The 20,048-nt window shown below is 40.0% G+C and overlaps 3 protein-coding genes across 3 annotated transcripts; 2 read left to right on the forward strand and 1 right to left on the reverse strand.

Annotated features, from left to right (window-relative positions):
* The first annotated feature begins 28 nt into the window (after positions 1-28).
* Positions 29-15,381, forward strand: ift140 (intraflagellar transport 140 homolog (Chlamydomonas)). The gene is made up of 30 exons (XM_077739395.1): positions 29-387; positions 1,187-1,346; positions 1,418-1,639; positions 1,704-1,825; positions 1,903-2,033; positions 2,246-2,421; positions 2,492-2,583; positions 2,664-2,770; positions 2,847-2,989; positions 3,058-3,261; positions 3,517-3,589; positions 3,726-3,817; positions 3,897-4,024; positions 4,094-4,211; positions 4,314-4,435; positions 4,512-4,647; positions 4,734-4,865; positions 5,409-5,623; positions 12,015-12,192; positions 12,275-12,465; positions 12,536-12,631; positions 12,738-12,870; positions 13,128-13,271; positions 13,355-13,483; positions 13,577-13,759; positions 13,838-14,041; positions 14,114-14,323; positions 14,423-14,586; positions 14,670-14,817; positions 14,898-15,381. Exons 2-30 carry the CDS (start codon positions 1,200-1,202, stop codon positions 15,075-15,077), a joined length of 4,320 nt encoding a protein of 1,439 aa, XP_077595521.1. The 5' UTR covers positions 29-387; positions 1,187-1,199; the 3' UTR covers positions 15,078-15,381.
* Positions 6,195-11,379, reverse strand: tmem204 (transmembrane protein 204). The gene is made up of 3 exons (XM_077739396.1): positions 10,450-11,379; positions 9,612-9,767; positions 6,195-7,083 (listed from the first exon to the last, which is right to left on the reverse strand). Exons 1-3 carry the CDS (start codon positions 10,697-10,699, stop codon positions 6,839-6,841), a joined length of 651 nt encoding a protein of 216 aa, XP_077595522.1. The 5' UTR covers positions 10,700-11,379; the 3' UTR covers positions 6,195-6,838.
* Positions 15,382-15,468: 87 nt separating the features above from the next.
* Positions 15,469-19,440, forward strand: ccdc78 (coiled-coil domain containing 78). Its single transcript, XM_077739278.1, has 14 exons — positions 15,469-15,587; positions 15,661-15,786; positions 15,856-15,942; positions 16,020-16,355; positions 16,434-16,484; positions 16,671-16,759; positions 16,938-17,001; positions 17,283-17,408; positions 17,477-17,673; positions 17,762-17,897; positions 17,980-18,026; positions 18,101-18,182; positions 18,315-18,415; positions 18,487-19,440. The coding sequence occupies exons 1-14, from the start codon at positions 15,534-15,536 to the stop codon at positions 18,557-18,559; spliced, it is 1,569 nt and encodes a 522-aa protein (XP_077595404.1). The 5' UTR covers positions 15,469-15,533; the 3' UTR covers positions 18,560-19,440.
* The last annotated feature ends 608 nt before the right edge of the window (positions 19,441-20,048 follow it).

A 20,048-nucleotide genomic window follows, 5' to 3' on the forward strand; every position in this document is an offset into this window, starting at 1 on the left:
GTCACACTTCGGCCATCTTCGTTAATTTCCGTAACAGACCGAGCGTGTTGTCAGGGGCAACAGTCAGAGACGCAGTCGTAGCGATACAGGCGACAACAATTCTTCAAGATCGACTGGAAATTTAACCAAATATATTTAAGTGGCATTGGCAAATCTTTCAAAAGACATTTGACGTTCTCTTTGCCTATTTTTTTCTCCAAAAGAAGCCAGTGAGGGCTTAGATTCTGTTTGGATAATGTATCCTAGCGAGGAAAGCCTAGTGGGGGAATCCAAAATGGATGCCACTGGGAGAGGACTTGTTACGCTAGCTTTCTCGATGTAGATCTCCTAAAAAAACGATCAAAGTCCATTTGGAAACACCGTTGAAGAGGAGAAACGCTTTTGACGGTATGTTTATTACCGATCTGTGCAAAACACGTACAGGGATCGTATTTCGCGGACTGATCACTGACTTGACAACTCTTGAAATGTGTGTCCAAATGACACGATCAGCAGACAATCCGGTTAAAACATCTTTTGTTGTTGAGCAACTATGCAATCGAACATGTTTGGGGTTTACTTTTGCTCTCAGATGACCTCTTTTGTATAAAGTTTTTATACGGAGAGTGATTTTAGATTTTAAATGTGCATTATCATTGATGCACGATCGCAATATTGCTGCAATATTGTGATCGTGTATCAATAATAATGCAATTTGCATTAATAACGTTAGGGATCGATGCATTATGTTGACGATGACTTATTTATTGATTATTTATTGATTGTTTATCTGTTTTTTGTAGTTATTCGTGCACTTCCCTACTGATCTATGTTGTTGACTACTTTTTTATTTATTACTTATTCCTTGATTATTTATTTGTCTGTTGTTATGTGTGCACTTCCTTTTGAACATCTAAATCTCATTATACTTGATAATGACAATATAACCATTCAATTCAATGCGGGTCGTGATGTCAATCCAATAAGTCAAAACATTTGAAAATGAAATCATTATTCAAAATTTCCCCGTTTTTAAGAGCCCTGGTCTCCTCTGGCTTGCTTCATTTTCAGTCAGTGTTATTCTGCAATTGTAGTTTAAACCTATCCAATTTTCCGCCGTGTTAGAACCTGCAACAGCTTGAAATTTTGTGGAAAAAAATCCCACATTTAATGTTGATAATCAATCTCTTTTTCCCCATACATTTAGGTACACAGGAAACATGGCAGTGTATTTTGACCACCGTGTCGAGACCCCTGAGAATTGCGAGGAGCCCTCTCAGTTGATGTGGCATCCAGCTCTCTCATTACTGGCTGTTGCTTCACGAAACTCCACCACTGGGGGAAATGTCAACATCTACTTGCAGCAGGTTAGTAGGAAGATAGTTGAGAGAATGTTTTATTGTCTTGACTTCTAATCTAATTCCTACCTAAAATACAGGGAGAAAATGTGGAGAATTGCCGCGTGGAGCGTGCCCACCGGGCCACAGTGCTTTGTTGGCATCCTCTAAAGCCTGTATTAGCTCTGGGGTGGGAAAATGGTGAGGTGTTGCTTCTATCACACCCTTCCGGGGATCAAAATGCTCTGCCAAGTACGCACACAGTACACGTCACACTGCTGGAGTGGAGTAGCTCGGGAAGCCGATTGGTCACCGGAGATCAGGTGAGTATCAATGACAGTTAAGGAGTTTGAAAATACATAATTAAAAACTTTTACCTCACAACAGAGTGGAGCTTTAGCTGTTTGGAAGGTGGATGCCAGAGGGAGACTTCAAGGATATTACCTAGTTAAGCATACATACAACTCCCCCATCACTTACTGCATATTCAAACCTGCAGCACCAGGAGAGTGAGTATGAATAAAATAGAAAATATTTATATCATTTCATGATTTTATGTGGTCATTTTTTTGGTTTTATTTTACAGTGATGTTAATATGCTGGCCCGTGCATCAGTGAGTGGAGATGAGAATGCTTTGGACATGTTCAGCTGGAAGGGGGCACCACTGAAGATGGGGCCACAGGAAGGCCTTGCATTTTATGTCAGTACAGCCGATGGTAAGAACAAGACTATTTCTTAAATGGTTTGATATATGAGTTAAAGTACGCTAGTCCCCAGACGCAAGTATAGACTTTTTAAAAATGTTATGACTTGATGATTTCCTACAAAGTAATCTATTGACCCAAAGCTACAGTTTGAAGTCCCTCCAGAGTTCCTTGACCCCCTTATTGAGAAGCATTGAGCTGAATGAAGCCTTTTGGTTTTACAGGCAAGGTACACAATGTAGACGAGCATGGCAAAACAAACATGCTCCTCAGTATGGATGGTGCTATCAAGAAAATGTTCTATGCTGAGCCCAAGGCAGTACTGACTGTGATTACTGAGACGATGATGCTATCACAGTACACAGTGGGACCAGAGGGGGAAGCTCAGGAATTCCAAAAGGTAACCTCAACTGACTCTTATAGTAATTTCATTTCACCTATTCCCATTTGGTACAAAAACACTTTTCAAGGTCAAGCTGAGCAGTAGAAGCGGACAAGGCGTCGATGTGGTCTGGGCGCAGAATAGTCTCGTCGTCACGGCAACGGGGGAGCAACAAATCAGGTCCGTGGACTGCCATCCAATTGGAGGCCATTTACCTTATTTCCTGATTTTTATCTATTTTTTAATTATTATTTTTTTAGGCTTTGGGATCTGGAACGAAATGAGAACTACGCCTTGTCCCTCGATGAGTCTTTGGGCTTTGAGCGTGGCGAGATGGTTAACTGTGTTTCCTACTGTTTAGGAAAAGGTACTTTAAATATTTATCTTGATTTTTGACATCGAATGAGTACAAACTTACCATGTTTACTATAATACTTCCCTAGAAATGCTCGCTGCTGGAACCAGTCACGGTCGGATCGCCATGTGGAAGATGGCACTACATTCGGAGAGCAGTAGAATTGATACAAAAGCCCAGTGGAAACTACAGACACCCACAGAAATAGAAGGGAATGTCATTCAACTGCAGGTACTGTTGAAACGCTTGCTTATCTTGTGGTTTGTTGATGAATATCTCAACACTTGTTTGCATTTCAGTGGGGATCCAGTCTAAATCTGCTGGCGGCCAACAATTCCAACACGGTGGTGATCCTGCACGAGCACGTCATGTCCGCTCACTGTAGCCAACAGGTGGCAGCAGTGCAGTTGACGCCAACCCAACTCAGTATCACCCAATTCCACACTGGATTGCACTTGGCCCTGCAGTCCGAAATGCACATTAAAGGGGTCTGTGTGACCAAGGTAAGCAGCATGTGATGTCACTGTGAATTTTACATCAGTGAAAATATATGATAGTCACTAAGAAAGAAAAATCAAGGGAGTCATCAGTCAATTTGACTTTCTTCGGACTATGGATGACCTAAAAAAAATGATATGGTCATGCGATTGCTAGTTACTTAGATGTTGATTTCTTCTTTTTGAAAATAAATCTTAACAGGTCCTTAAATTCAACTGGGTATGCTTTTCAAAAACTTATGCTCAAACATTTTTTGGCAGGATTCTGCAACAGTTTGGAGTGGCAAACAGGTCACTGTGTTTGAAATGACGGGAGCAGCGTTACACAATAAAGGTATGTCACTAGATTTGGCCATTCACATTTTCTGAATGACAAAAAAGAGAAGAAAGTTGTGCACCCATACATTATTGTTGCTGATATAAAAATTGTACATGCAATTTATTTTTTTTTCTTTTAATCTATTTTCTAGGATCATTCCCTTGCGATTCCCACATCGTCGATGTACATGGTGAAAACCTGTACACGGTGGAACCTAACAGAGTACAAATCCGCACACCACAGGTTTGGAGACCCTTTTTACAAAGCCATACAGTCAATTCTAATTAAATTCAATCTAAACCTTCTAATTTCTCACATTTAGGGTACAGTAAAACAGCTGTTGACCTTCTCCAAATCAGAGGGGAACCCAATTCTCCTCAGTGTGTGTCAATCCTACCTGGTAGTTGGTACAGACACGTCACATATCAGAGTCTATGACCTCACACGAAGGTTTGTCAAAACTGTTACAGTTAAAATACATCTTGGCTGAAAAGTGTACAATAATATGTCTGTTTGTAGAGATGCCAAAGCTCACTGCAATGCCAAGAACCTGGCTGACCAGATTCCCAATCTAGGAGCCCTTCGTTCAGTTAAGTGTAATGCCAATGGCAGTCAAGTCAGCATCCTGATCACCCAGGTGAGTAAAAAGTAGCAATTCTTATTTAATTAAGAACGTATTCCACCAATATTATGTTCTTAACAATGTCTCAAGTACTTTTTCCATGCACTTTCCTGTTAGGTGAATGGCCGACCTGACCAGAAAGTCTACTTCTATGATATTGAAATGGACACTGTTACACACTTTGACTTTTTTACTGGCAGACCATCTAGTGGTATTACACAACCTGAAGACAGTGAAAGGTGAGTAAAGGATTATTTTTTATGTATTTTTTTTTTAAACTGCATTGGTAAACTTTCCACACGTTTTCCACTTTAGACAGCAGTTTCAATTGAGCGAGCTCAGCTGCCGATGCCCTGTATCTCACTTCTGGGATGAGAGTGAACCTCGACTATTTGTGTGTGAGACTGTGCCAATTAGCTCTGAAACCTCATCCGCGGGTTACTGGGACACGGTAAACACATAATTCTTCTCTGCCTTTATAAAACATTATGGATCATATTTTCCTGCACTGTATTCATGTCCTTTTGATTCTTCCAGGTGGACGTGTCCGTGGTTACCCTCTTCTGTACTCAGGAACATGGCCTCCTTTTGCAGGATTGTTATCCCAAACCAGCAGGCCTCCAAGCCCTCCTTGCTCTTGATGTGCCTTACTATTATTTTAGCTGCAAGGTAAGGCTAGAAAATTTGCAAGTATCTTCACATATTTGCTTCTTCCTGACATTTTTTTGGGGGAAAAGCTTTGTTAAATGTGCCTTTTCCTTTTTGCCCACCACTACTACTTAAATGTGCAATGTGTGTTTGGGTTACACACACCAGGTATTATTACGGAGGGGCGGTGTCGTTCAATCGGAAGTAAGTGCTAGTTTTCCCTCCCTTTGGAAAACTAAATATTTGTGAATCCCAGCCGGGCAAATGAATCCCTGTGTGCTGAGTAGCTTTGGCTTTTAATTTGCTGTCCATGCTTTGTAGTTTGCTGCTTACAGAAAGCATTTCTAGGACCATAGTTCTTGACCACAATTATTGTCATATCTTCTATCATATAAGTGATCATTGGGGATCAATTCAAATGGATTTGTCCATCGCTGTTAATGACAGCAAATGAGTTGAATTTTTCTTTAATGAATTCTAAAGAAAAAAACTTTAAAATTGCAGTATTATTAATTTTTTGGCTGTTTTTATTTGGTTCTCACATTATTTTTGCTTGTTCTAAAGGAAGTTTCTGCCACGTCAGCGCCAGCAAACCAGAGCCAACCATCAAGGGGGTCAGTGGCCCTCTTCCCCCAAATGGTTTCAAGGCGAGCGCTCAGAGACTTTGAAGGCCTGGAGAACTGCGACAAGTCCACACGCGACGCCATGCTCAACTTCAGCTTCTACCTCACTGTCGGACACATGGACGAAGCTTTCAAGTCCATCAAACTCATCAAAAGGTAAGAAACACATCACACTCCTTTACCTTAGTGGCATCTTTTAGCAGAGGGTACAGTTTTTACAGCCAGAAACTAAGTCGGCCTTTTCAAAAATGTACATATACAATGTGTTGGGGCTTAATGTCATTGTTGAAATAGTTGATCGACTTCCTCGGAATGATGCAGCAATATCTGGTATGGGCTGGAATGTCTGTGTCCAGACTTTGAGCTATTTCCTCTGATTCATGTCGTCCTTGACCTGCAACGGGTGTCGCCATCATGTCTAAATTAATTCTTCATAGAAACACTAAGAGAAGCCTGGTAAATAGATTATAATACAATTAATTATTCTTATTTAGACAATAAACAGATTAAAAAAAACTAAAATACATTCTACTTATGTATTCCTACGCAGTATACTAATCAACAAGACAACCCACTTGATTGACTTTCAAATATATTGAATGAATTCAATAAATTATTTGTATTTATCCCTATGTTTAAAAGCGTAAGAGAAACACAGGTTTTAATAATAATCCCAAATATTGCCCCTCTTTAACACATTAGTACATCTCGTTTCACTGCAATAATCCAACCCTGTCATGATAGCATTATGTTTTAATACAGCTCACTAATATTTTATTAGAATTCAAATGAACCACAAACAAGCAGACATCTAAATGGATTACATGGATTGCTAAAAGTACTTGTGTATTTTAGCTCTTCCCTGTTTTTATGTAGCAGTGCATGCAGTCATAAAGCAAAGAATAACCATCATTTGCTTTAATCTTACTTGTATAACGCAAGTTTTTTTTAATGAAATATTGCATTGACCCCTTAAAAACATGTATGTTTTTTTAATCTAGGACAAAAATACAATTAGGTATGTTTCAAAGTAATGGGGTAAAAAAAAACGAGGTATTCTGTTATGGTTTACTTTGTATAACCATACTTTCACCACTCCAATTCATAGCAATAATGCAAGAAAAGTTTGGAATAAGTGCACATATAACAATCAAGGTCCAGCTTGATCTTCTGCTTGGCAGGATGTTAAATTTCCCACAGTGTCCAAAATTAGTGGTATAGATCTTTTTTTTTTACCATTCGACATCACAAAGGGAATTTTTGCCTGGTAACATGACTTGCATGTGTAGTAGATTATGATCTTAAACACATGCAAGCAGATATAAAGTCATTGAACTATCAAAAAACTGATTAAGAAATGTAGCAGTGTTGTCAACATGGTGAATCCACATAATCATTGTCCAGTCGTGGGCGGAAAGGAGACGTCAGTGAACGACTGATGATGATAACTCGTGGTGATAGACAGTCATCACGGCGGTGTAAAATGTTCCAGATAAGCATGGCCGCCGCTGTGGTAGCCAGCAGGCATGCAGCTATGTTCACGTAACAGGAGTAGGCGAGACGTGTATTAGGCCCGATCCTGTAAAAGGTCACGAGTCCAATCACCAGTACAAAACCTGCACAGGAGAAAAGAGACAAACATTTAACAATTACGAACATTCCACTGGCTAAATATTTTGGTGATTGTTGTACATGGTTAGTCATTGATGGTTATTTTTATTGTGGCATTGTTTTGAGTCCCAAAATCCTCCACCCATCTAATTCCCCAACTGTTTGTTGATGGAATTCTATTTTTTTTTCTTGAAATTGTTGTTTCTTCACCTATAAAAAGTCACCCTCTTAAGATTTTTATGGAAAAGCAAGTGAAATACTTTGCTGCAAAAATTGCCAGGTTACAAGAAGTAAAAAAACATGCATACTACACAAATTTGACTTGGGTGAGTACATTTAAGGTCTCATAAGAGCCTCATTGCATGTGAGGAAGTTTTTCTTCCCCAACTCGTAAGTCACTCAAAAGGCTTTGCAAATAGACAAGATCTAAAAACATCAGGGAATAATACACCTAAAAATGCTTCAAATGTTTGTTTTCCTCAAACCTTTGATTCTTCTGAGAACCCACGATCTAAGAAACTATGGCGCCCTGCATCTTGTCTCATGCTGATCCTTTGAACTGCATCAGCATTCTTGTTTAACAAAATACCTTTCCTACAATTTGGCTATTAAAAGATTGTCCCAGTTAGTTGTATTTCCAGCACTGCCTTCACAATTTCAATGTCCCAGTTCTAAAAAGCTACCAAAAATAATCACCGGAAATGTAAATACTTGATGTGAATCAATGCGTTTCCTGCATCAAAGTATACAGAGTTCATTTATAGTTTCCTTGCTTTACCTCTGCCCTAAGATGGCTAGCATTGTTTGAACTGAGGATGTGAATAACAGTGTATGTATGTCAACTACTCTGTTTGCTTAGTGGCTCAGTGTTTAACCTACCTGGCTCCTCTTTCTAGAAAAAGTATAATGTCTTGTTCAGGTTGCAATCAGGGTGGACTATGTGAACTTCTGGTTTTTGGCACACACTTATCTCGTTCATTTCCTTCCCCCCTTCATACTCTTTCCATCCTTCCTTCCCAACCACTCCGCACCCGGGCCTTCGAGGCGCGTGCATTTACTGGAAGTTTGATGTTATCGCTCACTGAGAATCTTGAAATCTTGTTTTTATCATACAACAAAAAGAAAGCGTATAAAATATAGTGCTTTATTTCATCCATACCAAAAAAATAAAACACAATTTTAGCTTCTTCTGAGGTCAGAAAAAACTAAAATGTGATCTGGCTGGGGTCCTAGTCTACGTTCTTGTCCATCCCAACGGTCCTACTAAAAACTTTTCCCACGTGAGTTGGAAGCCCGACATTTTCAGCTTTCCTGAAATCAATATGCATTCTTTGTTTCACTTGCAATGATAACCTTGGGCTGCTTTGCTGACCATATATGGTCAGATTGTCACTTGGAAGATACTATTTTTTTCAGGAAGCCTTTCTAAATTTAGAAAGGAAATAGGTGTGTGCCAGTCCAGCTGTATTGTCGCCTAACACGAAGAAGCTTTCATTGGCCTTTCTTCTTCTTTATGATCAGAAAACCACTTTCAAATCTAGATAGAGAATGCTAAGTATCTTTTACCCAATTTTACAACTTTCCAATCACGGTCCTTCAGTTTATAACAATCTTATAAAAAAATATATTCAGTTGGGGAGTTCATTTAGAGAGATAAACAACAAACTATCCTAAAGATGCAATGTCTTCAGTAAGTGGACAGACAACTGCATGCATTTTAGAAACATGGTCCCTGTCGAAATTGTCTTTCCCGTGCATTCCCCCTCTCGGCTTTTTCCTTCTTCATCTCGAGGGTTTGCATAACAGGTAGTCACAGACATTTCCTCGTCCTGCGCAGGGATATCCTGGCGCCCACCAGTCGCTCCCTGGCTCGCTGTAGCTATGGCTCATGGGTTCTGGGCGAAGACTAAATATAGATCCAGAGCAGACCTTAGACTGATACACCGCCAAATGACGGAAACTGGCCTTATTCTATGATTATAGGGAAATTTGATTCTTAATTCTTACTTTAAGAGTCTAGAATTGTTGAAACTTGTCATGTTTTTTCAACTTTTAGAACATTTCCATGGTTTGGAGTTGGTGGGAAATTTGGGGAATGCCAGTCCCATGCCTGTACTAAGGTTACAAGGTTCATAACGTCACACTTGAGGAGTTTGATGTGGAAGAAGTGGAAGTCCTTATGGATTCAAAGGGGATACAACGTCATATGTTCCATTTTTAGTTCCTGCGAATGTCCCAAGACTCCCATTCATTTTCTGACACTTAATTTTCAAGGGTCGGTGGACTATGGGGACAATCCCTATTGGCTTTGTGGCTATGTTCGGGGTCACTTATGACGTCAGTCTTTTTTATTACCTCTGCCAGTAGGTGAAGGCAAATATGTTTATTTTATTCTTGTTGCTGGCTCTATTTCTTTTGAGTACATTTCCGGCTAAATTACTAATCTATCCCTTATTGTACCTAAAGGCTACTACAGTATATTATCCCTTAAGATTTTAATTTGTAGATGATGATAACATAATATTGTACTTACTGGCTAGCTGAAAGAGTGCTGCAATAGCCTCCTCCCACCATTGAGATTCCCGTGTGATGAAGGGCAACTCCATAAATCCAAGCAAGAAGATTAGTTGCCCAGCCGTCAAGGCGACGGTCGCCATCAGGTTGCACGCTCGCATCATGTCGAATTGCACTTGAGGGAACAGAAAGAGCAAAATGTTATACCTCCAAACACCCATTGATTTGGAAGCAAAATAGTCATATCACTCTTTTGTTGAACTGAAGTATATATAATATCTTTACTTGGCTAACAAAAAAACTGCTTTCAGAGAATAATTTATAATTTAAAACTGTAAGCATGTAGGACTTGATCTGCTGCACCGCATTGTAACAGTATTGGTTTTATCACACTGAGGCTACTGCTCATTGTACATAGTTGGCAGTGGATAAGTAGTTTCCCAAACTTGTTCCTGAATGGACTTTTGTGAATGATGCTTAATTGGCTGAAATACATGAATGGCGCCCTCTGTGAGGAAGCTGCAAAGATCCTAATGAAGTTAATCGTGTCTGTTGCAAATAAGTTTGCTCTGATAATAAATTGTTTAAGTAGTTTTATTAAATCTACTTTGAGATTAAATTAGCAATCAATAATATTTCAAGACAGCTTGTCCTCTTATGATCATATATCACATAGAGCCTAACCCGTTGCATTTTGGGTGAGTTTTAAATACAATGCAGATACAAATTCACACTTATATAATTGGACGATTTAACCATTCATTGAACTTCACACATCCAGGTTGTAGTATTAAAAAAAGCATAACATGCCACAACAAAACAGAGCAGTTCTGCTTTTCTATTTATCTAGCACTTACATTTTACGGAGCTGCGGGATTCCTTATAGCCAGCATACTCTGAGCCCCATCCCAGACCTTCACATTGTCTCTGTGCCACCTGAGCCCTTTCCCCTCCCGTGGGACACATCTTCCACAATCCGACGCTCCTCTTCCGCCCGTCTTCCAGGGCTTGCAGGACCCAACTCGGGGTAAATGCCGCCACATTGTTAAGCACCAGAGAAAGCAGGGCGACCGCCACTGCTGCAGCCACGAGCCTCTGCACGGCCATGTGACACCCGGTGCCTGCCAGTCCTCCTCACCCACTCCCCGAGCCCCGTGGTTCCTCTGAACTACCACTATCGCCTCTTCCGAGAGAGTCACTTGCAAAGTAGAGAAACGGAGAATAAGCCAGGGTGTCGTCTCGGTGTCTATCTAAACAACATCTCCGTTCATCCTCATTCACTCATCCATAATTCTTCAGCCTTCCTCTTCTGACAGCACTGTCGGTATGTTTGGATCAATCCAGTAGATACCGAGGTCCATTCCAGTGGCTTTAGATGGCTGCAGCTTGACTTGTGGATGTTCTTTATCAGATCTCTTGCAAATATTCTCCACTTGCATGTGCAGAGTACACAAAGGGATAAATTTGCTGCACTGCTATGAAGAATCTGTCCTCTGCTTCCAAAACAGAATCAAATCACCTCCCTCCACTTCTGTCTACGAAGCCCCTCTCGACGTCCCTCACAGCAAATCCTTTTAGGTCAGAGTTGATTTGTCGGAGTGCACCAATGTACATTAGCAGCATTTCATAACCTGCTCAGCTCCCTCCTTCACGGTCACCTCAAATGTGCATGCCTGCCAAGGTTCTGGTGTGACTCAAATGTCCAGAAAGACCCCCCTTCTTGGACGTCACTTTTGGGTATTCCTTTGTCTCCAATATGGGAGGAGAAGGGGGGGAGTTCACTTGAAGTCCTCTCTTGTGTGCAACAAACACATTGGCCACCATAGTCGGCCAGCAACAGGATGTGTTTCCTGAGAGGAAAAGAGGCTGGGAAGAGGGGCCAAATGTAGACCTGTTCCTTCTCTTGTCTTTCCTTTTCTGGCTCCTCAACTTCTCTCTCATTGCTATTGGGCATTCATGCCAAGCCTATTCATTTGTAACAATTCTCTCATTTTACTGCATATTTTACATGTACTTTTTTACCCCTTTACACGCCATGGTCTCCTACAGATTTGGGGTATTTCCCGTTGCCTAACTTTAATAAACAGCACACATCTGTATCTGCTAAAGCCATGAGGAGGGTGCAGGGGAGACTAAATAAGGAACAGATGGCTAAGGAATTTTGAATATTAACTTAAAGCGATCAGGAAAATGGGTTCAGACTTGAGATTAGACATTAGAAACTTAGGAAAAAACAAGGAAGGATACTAATGTAAGTAATTCTGCACAGGGGAAAAAGTACAGTGTAGTTCCTCTACATTGCAAAACAACAGCTTCTTTGACCGTGACATTTTTCCCTTATGCATGCATTCCAAATGAATAAACAAATATGTGTAAATGATTAATAAATATTTCATTTTGGTCTTTTTTTTTTCTTCCACAGCAAAGTCGTATGGGAAAACATGGCGCGCATGTGTGTGAAAACCCGCCGACTTGATGTGGCCCGAGTATGTCTTGGCAACATGGGAAATGCCAGAGCGGCAAAAGCTCTGAAGGAGGCCGAAGTGGAGCCCGAGCCAGAGGCCCACATAGCAGCGTTGGCCATTCAGCTTGGCATGCTGGTAAAATTCGGACAAATTGAATCTTATTAAATTTGCAAATAGAATATCTGCATGTTGTCTTTCCCTTCTTGCCCTCCAACAGGAGGATGCTGAAAAGTTGTACAAGAGCTGTCAACGCTACGACCTTCTCAACAATCTCTATCAGGCAGCTGGCCAATGCGAGAAGGCTCTAGAAATCGCAGAGAATCACGATCGAATCCACCTCCGCACCACTTATTACAATTATGCCCGCTATCTGGAATCCATGGGGGATAAGAGCTTGGCTCTGGCTAAGTAGGTTTTTTTTGTTGTGCAGAATTATCTTGTTTTTGGCTTAACTTCCTTTGTCGAATAATCTCTCCAGTTATGAAAAATCGGAAACTCACCGAGTGGATGTGCCCAGAATGCTTCAGGATGATCCAGCGTCTTTGGAGATCTACGTTAACAGGATGAAAGACAAGTAAGTACATCCTCATAGGGTTTACATAATACACATATTTCTCCTTCATACAGTATACAGTGTATTTTACACAAGTATTTTACACAATCAAAATATATCAACACAGGAACCTTTACAAGTGGTGGGCCCAGTATTTGGAGAGCCAGTCAGACATGGATTCAGCTCTGGACTGCTACGAGTCAGCCCAGGATTACCTCTCCTTGGTTCGAGTTTACTGCTATATGGGGAACATTCAGAAGGTACAGTAGCGTAAGTAGGTTGACAATTGTTGTTTAATGGAAAAATTGTATATGATCCAATTCATATACATTAAATGCAATGGCTGCCGTTGACGGCAAAAGACATTCAATACATTTCAGATTAAATTGATGTGCGGGTGTATGTACTCTATAGTCTTGTATGAGTAATATTATACTCGATGTTTTCTGTCACAAAGTCGAAATGTTGATATATTTTGTTGTAGTTTTCTCCCTTTTTAAATAAGTTTCTGGAACAGGCATGTGAAATAGCCATCGACACAGGTGATAGGGCCGCGTCCTACCACCTTGCCAGGCACTATGAAAGTCATGATGACACCAAGCAAGCTGTTCACTTTTACACACGAGCACAGGCCTATAACAACGCCATTCGACTTTGTAAGGTGAGTTCATCACACTGTCATTTTTCAGCGTTGTATTGTTGTTTTACAGAATTCTTAACTCTTATCTCTTTATTGCTGAACAGGAGAATGGACTTGATGACCAACTGATGAACCTGGCTCTGCTTAGTAACCCTGAAGATATGATGGAAGCTGCCTGTTACTACGAGGAGAAAGGCGTCCACATGGACCGTGCAGTTTCGCTCTACCACAAAGTATGAGTGTCATTTTCTAACTCTGCCTATTTGCTTTCCTGCCACGACTACCCACATGATGGCAATGTTCAAGTCTTTTGTTTAAATCCTTAGGCCGGTTATGTTTCCAAAGCCCTGGAAGTGGCCTTTGCCACAGAGCAGTTTGCAGCTCTTCAGATGGTTGCCGAGGATCTGAATGAAAGCTCCGATCCTGCCCTCCTGGCGCGCTGTTCCGAGTTTTTCATCCAGCATTCTCAGTATAAAAGAGCAGTAGAGCTGCTAATTGCAGCCAAGAAGGTACCAGTTCTTATATATCCAGTATACAACCGTTAGTGTCTTTGTACGCTAAAATTTGCACCGTGTTGTTGTTCTCAGTATCCTCAGGCTCTGGAATTATGTGTAAACGAGAACCTCACCATCACAGAGGAGTTTGCGGAGAAAATGACTGCAACGGATTCTAAAGATTTGTCTGAAGAATCTCACAAGGAGCTGCTGGAAAAGATTGCTGAGTGTTGCGTGCGTCAGGGAAACTACCACTTGGCCTCCAAGAAATTCACCCAGGCCGGAAACAAACACAAGGCAAGACACACGAGTGTTTGGATATACAAATCTGGTGGCGGAATGTAATGAATTTGTCTTTATTCCAAACAGGCAATGAGGGCCCTCCTCAAATCAGGCGACACGGAGAGGATCATACTTTTTGCCAATGTTTGTCGCCAGAGGGAGCTTTTCATCATGGCCGCTAACTATCTCCAGTCTGTCGACTGGAAAAATCCAGAGATATTAAAGACCATTGTTGCTTTTTATACAAAAGGCAGAGCACCACACCTGCTTGCTGGCTTCTATGAAACCCGAGCACAGGTAACGTAGTTGTACTTTTACTTTTTAGAACAAATATTGAAAGAATGCAACCATTTTTAATCATTTAAAACACTTTTAAATTCAATAACCATATTATAGGTGGAAATTGATGACTATCAGAGCTATGATAAGGCTTTGGATGCTTTGAGTGATGCGGTCAAATGTCTTGTCAAAGTCAAAAGCTCAGATGGACAACAGGAAGCCAAATTGGCTGAACTACAACGTAAAATCACCCTCATTAAAAAGTTTTCCCATGCACGCAAGTAAATACCCATTTTTCATATTTAACTTATTTCTAAAGTAGAAAATGCATTTGAATTTCACTACTCTTTGATTTCATTTGCAGGTTAAAAACAAATGGTGAAAATTCTGAAGAAGCACTGACTATATGTGAAGACCTATTGGAGGAGCCCGAACTGGACGCTGCTGTCAGAGTCGGGGATGTGATTGGCTTCGTGGTCGACCATCATTGCCAGCAAGGCAACTTCAAAGCTGTAATTACAAACGATAATCATTTGAGAGGTCTTTCAAGGTGAGGTTTAGTTCATCTCATTTCCCCTTTTGATTTTAACAGGCATTCACCAAGATGCAAGAGCTCCTAAGTATGATACCCTCACAAAATATCAAATACTATGTCAAGCAGGCTAGTTTGGATGCCTTGCAAAAACACATGGGTTTCACTATGAATTCTGGGGACCATAAACACAACGACAAGGAAGAGGATGAAGTAGAAGAGGACTTGAATATCCCCTAAAATCTTTCTCAAGACCTCACATTTAGCAAAGATTTGTTTAGTCATTATTTTCACCGGGTGGCGCTATTGTCTACCTAAAAGCCATCCTTACAAGGCAGTGCGTTACTAAAATATAACAGCAAGAAAATACTATCCAAAATGTATGCATAAAACCAAAAGCAAGTTAATTTTTTTGTATGTCTGGGGAGGGGGGTTCACTTAATATTTAACTTTTTTTGACTGGGTTTTCTTAGTGTATAAAAATCTTCTTTTTACACATTTTATATGAAAAAATGAATCCACTATTACCCAAATGATATGCTTTATGTAAATAAAATGTTTTAATGTTTTTTATACAAGCAAAAGGAGTGGTTTTGTAGTGAAAGGTTATGTTGTACTAAACCATGGCAACATTCCGCTCAAGGATACTGAGTGAATATCAAATACTCTACACAACTTACTGAATGTATCATAAAAATGCAGTCACAGGAGTCTTTAAATGAAGCAAAAGATCAAGATCCAGAGGAACCTGTAAGTACAGAATTTCATATATTCATTTTACGGAGTCCATAAACTTGAACTTAACATCATTTTCACTTTTCAGCACCAAAACACAAGTGAGCACCTTTCCATCAAAATAGACTATTTGGAGAATAAAGTAAGTCATTTGTCCACCACCAACACAGACCTGTCCAACAGGCTGGTCCATAGTGAAGAGGAAAAACTGAAGGTATATTGTTCATTTTCATTTTCCACTCTAAATGTATTAGATACAGTGCATTTTCCCCTCCATGATCAGATTTCAAAGGAGCTCGTCGAGGAAAAGCTTCAAATAAACGAGTTGAAGAACAAGTTTGAGGAGGAGATGTTTGAATTGAAAAATAAGGTGAGGATTTCCCTTTGGCCAGTATAAGCTCAAAGTAGTCTGATGTAAAAAAAATGTACTTTGTTGCTTCTTTTTAGTTATTAAACCAAAAAGATGAGTTAACAGAATTAGTGACCGTCCGAGACAACTTAGTTTCTGAGCTCCAATCAATGGAGACTCATCTGAAGAGCGAACAAGAAGAGCATGCTTTGGTCAAGAGGAACTACCTCACCCTGGCTGAGGCCCATTACAAAGAACTGGCTCAAAGCAAGGAACTGAGCGCAGAGTTGCTGGCGTCGGCCCAAGCCCAGGACACTTTACGTGGGCAGCTAGCCAAGAAGGATGAAAAGGATCAGGAAAGCTCGACAGATCTTCACGGGGAGCTAAACCAAGTCAGGGCTCTCATTGGCCGCCTTCTGCAAAACAGAGTCAAGGTGATGCATTGGCTTTGCTGTGTACTACCATTCAGGATATTTGAGAAATGACTCACTTGGTCAATTGTTTTTTTGCAGAAACAAGACTTTGCAGTATTGAGCCAAGAGCATAAAAACATTGAAAAAACTGTACGTATGTAACCTACATTGTTCTTGAATACTCAAAATACCGATGTTTTTTGTAAAATTCACATTATCCAGAACACATCAGTTCCAAATAGATGGACATTTCTCTACAGACTTTACACAAAAAAGACCATGTTAAATAAGACAAATTCAGGCTACTGAACTTATTATTGTCATTAATCTTTGCAGCTCCTAGGAAACCAAGAAGAAATGAAACACATGCTGGAGGAATTGAAGAGCAGCTATGAGCAAGAGCAAAAGAACCTCAAGGAGAAGATGTGAGGAATGTTTTGGATTATCCTTCTAAAAACAGAACAAGCTTGTGAAGATGGTGGTGTTCATCCCACATGCGCATCTGCTCTTTGATTTGATTTTCTTCTGTGGTCTCTTGACTTCCTCTTATGATGTGGTTTTCGGTTTCTTCTCTTGTGGTTCTAACCCATGTTTTGCCATCAGCGGGGAGATGGGAAAGGAACAGCAGATCCCAAACAGACTGCAGAAACCATCTGAACTGAGTATGGTGAGACTAAAATGTTAAGATCACATAACAAAAACCCATTCTTCCTAAATGACATTCTTTTTAACTCAAAGTCCTGCACAAAGTAGGGTTTTTCTTTCATTTTTACATAAGTATTTCTTTAGTAATCCATTAGTTTCTGCCATGATGCTGATAATTTCACTCCATTGCACCCAGTGATGTTTCTATAGCATATGTTCTCCATTGTATGATATGTTTTTAAGAACTATACCATTTAAGTATAAAGTATTGTTGTTGGTTTTGTTATGTTTCTGTGATTGAAGCAATGCTGGTGCTGTCAAAGTCAACTGAAGGAGGCCAAAGAGGAAATCTCAAGGCTGCAGCTGCAGGTCAAAGAGCTTCACCAGCAATATCGTGCAAATCTTCTATGCTATTTAAAGGACATAACTGTGAGTAAATTCACAAACACACAGATGGCTCACCAAAATATCACAGTTGCTTTATATCGTGCCTTCAGGAGTACATAGATAATGTCGGGGGAGGCAAAACGCTGACCCAGAGAAGCAAGTTGACAAATTTTGTGGACAATTTGCTTGGAGATGTCCGTGCTTCCTACAAGGCTCGTGAGGAGCAGCTTGCAAATGCTGCACGGGTGTACAAAAAGAAAGTGCAGAAGGCCACAAAGATCCATCATGCCCTGATATGGACTTATAGGTTAATGTTTTCAGTTTTTAGATGGTTCAAAGTGAATAAGTTGGTGATGTATTAATGACGAGATGTGTATTATCTACTGATCTTGTAGGTCTCAGAGAGAGCAGATTTTGGCCAAACCAGACATGGGTATTGAGCCTGGACCCCCAGATTCTCATTTTAACCTGTTCGATACATCAAGAGAAGAATTGGGGGAGATCCAGCAACTTGGACCAAAAGTGGCTCAGGTACTTAGAATTAGAGGCTGTTGTTTTTAACATTCTCAATTGCATACAAGATTTGTCAGACTATGTCATGTTTGATAAACAGGAAATGGTGGCTGGTGCCAAAACCTCAATCCATCCCATCAACCAGGAGTGAGTGTCCATTTTCCGTCTTCTGATATGTGAGGAAAATCATCAACTGTTGACGAGAAATGAAACTTTGGCAGGATTTCACAACCAGAACAGATATTTCAAGAATCCTGGTCGGTCATCAGGAAACAGCTGAAGGAGATAATGGACTCCACGCTGGTACGGGAAACTTTAGTAGTACGTAATGGCAATCTCCCATGTGAAAAGCTTTTACCATTTTTTACCGTCTGACTCATATCGACATATAATCTTGCTTAAAAATTGGATTCTGTTTTCCCCTATTTATTACAGGAAGTTTATGAGAAGGAGCGCACACTTGGAATCACCAGAGCAAGAGTTGCAGAAGCACAGTTGTCAAAATTGCAAGACTATATTGACAAGCACCTTCACAGGTCAGAAGAGTTAATTATATTTTACTTGCACTTCACTTTTGGAGATTTCCAGTCACAAATTTTGCTTGCAGGTATAAACAGGAGATAGCACAACTCCGTCACCTGTGTAGAAAAGAGGCTGCGGGAACACAAAATAATCATTAGATTACTTTTTTTTTGCCACTATCTACACTATATATATAGTTAATTAATAATAATACATCATTTAATATAATTCAAGGTTTTCTTTTCTCTCTCTCTCATACAAATTATTAAGTAAAATTATGTTTTTTTTATTAGAAAGGACAGGAAAGTTTTATTATTGTTTGTATTGTATATTTTCACCAAAACGTAAATAACCTGCAGTTTGGGTTTGATCTACTTTCATACAGTATAATAGTTATAAATGAGGAATTAATACATGTGAGTTCACTGACAAAATGATAACCTCAAATTTTGCAAACCCAATCATAATAGTTCTAAAAACACTTAATGTTTTCCAATGATCATTTAGTTTTAAAAGAGTAAACTTGCCTTGAGAAGAGTTAAAGTGATTTAAAAGGAATGTGAGGCAATAAATATGAAGGGGAGAAAAGCCTGGGCTCACATCAGAGCATTGAAGAGGAAAGTGTTCACGGACGGGCGTGTACGCGTCTGGGTAACGTGTAATGACATTATTCTCACCAGGGTGACCCGTCATTGTCGCCGCGCTTTCTTCTCCCAAGCTCGTGAAATTGACATAAGCTTTGCAAACATTCCAGGCATTTTTTTCTCAAGGCCCGAGTGCTTCCTGGGAATTTTAGTGCACAGGGTGAAAACACACCACCTAGTGATTACGTGAATACACGGGGGAATGCGATGCCATTCCCAAACCCTTCCAGGAATCTAACATTTACCTTGTAAAGAATACATTTTAATCATTTTATATGGTTTCAACTGATGCATGAACAAGATGCAAAGTAAAATAAGAATCTAAATAATGAGCTTTTATGATTTTCTATTTAAAATTCACTCATTTAGATGATATTGCAATCCATTTATGGACAATTGTACCAGCCATCCCATTCAAAATAGTCGTTTATTTCCATCAATGGCAGCCCATCGCTTAACCCAAAAAAATTAAGCTATTCTAGAGTAAAACCCACTTGCTATATAATACACGTATACCCACATAACATAACGAGATAGATCGCATAAATCATTACTATCCCAGCCAACTATGGGCAGCCAATTGCAGATAAATCATTATACTTGACTACTAATCTAAATTGCATTAGTCACATGCCGAGGAATGTGGTATCAATTTCAGCATATTCTGTTACTATATGTGGTTACTATGAATGAAAATAAATGGCATCAACCCACTCCAAACACTTCTGGCTGGTATAACATCTCAAAGGAAATAGATAAATATCTACACATTGAACCTTCCTAGGGAATTATGGGAAAATTCTCCGAGTCATATAAATATGTCACCCCAATCCCCTTTTGAGGGGGGGACAGCTACCCCAAATCAGAGGAGGGGGTGTGAAAAGTTTGAGAGGAATGGGAAGTGGGATTTTGTTGGTAATGTATTATACTCCCAGGGCCCTGGGAAAGAGTGTATGTGTGGTTGGGTTGGTGGTGGTGGGGGGGTGCAGCTTGGGTCTGTGCC

Source organism: Stigmatopora nigra, chromosome 18 (genome assembly GCF_051989575.1).
Source record: "Stigmatopora nigra isolate UIUO_SnigA chromosome 18, RoL_Snig_1.1, whole genome shotgun sequence".
NCBI lineage: Eukaryota > Metazoa > Chordata > Actinopteri > Syngnathiformes > Syngnathidae > Stigmatopora > Stigmatopora nigra.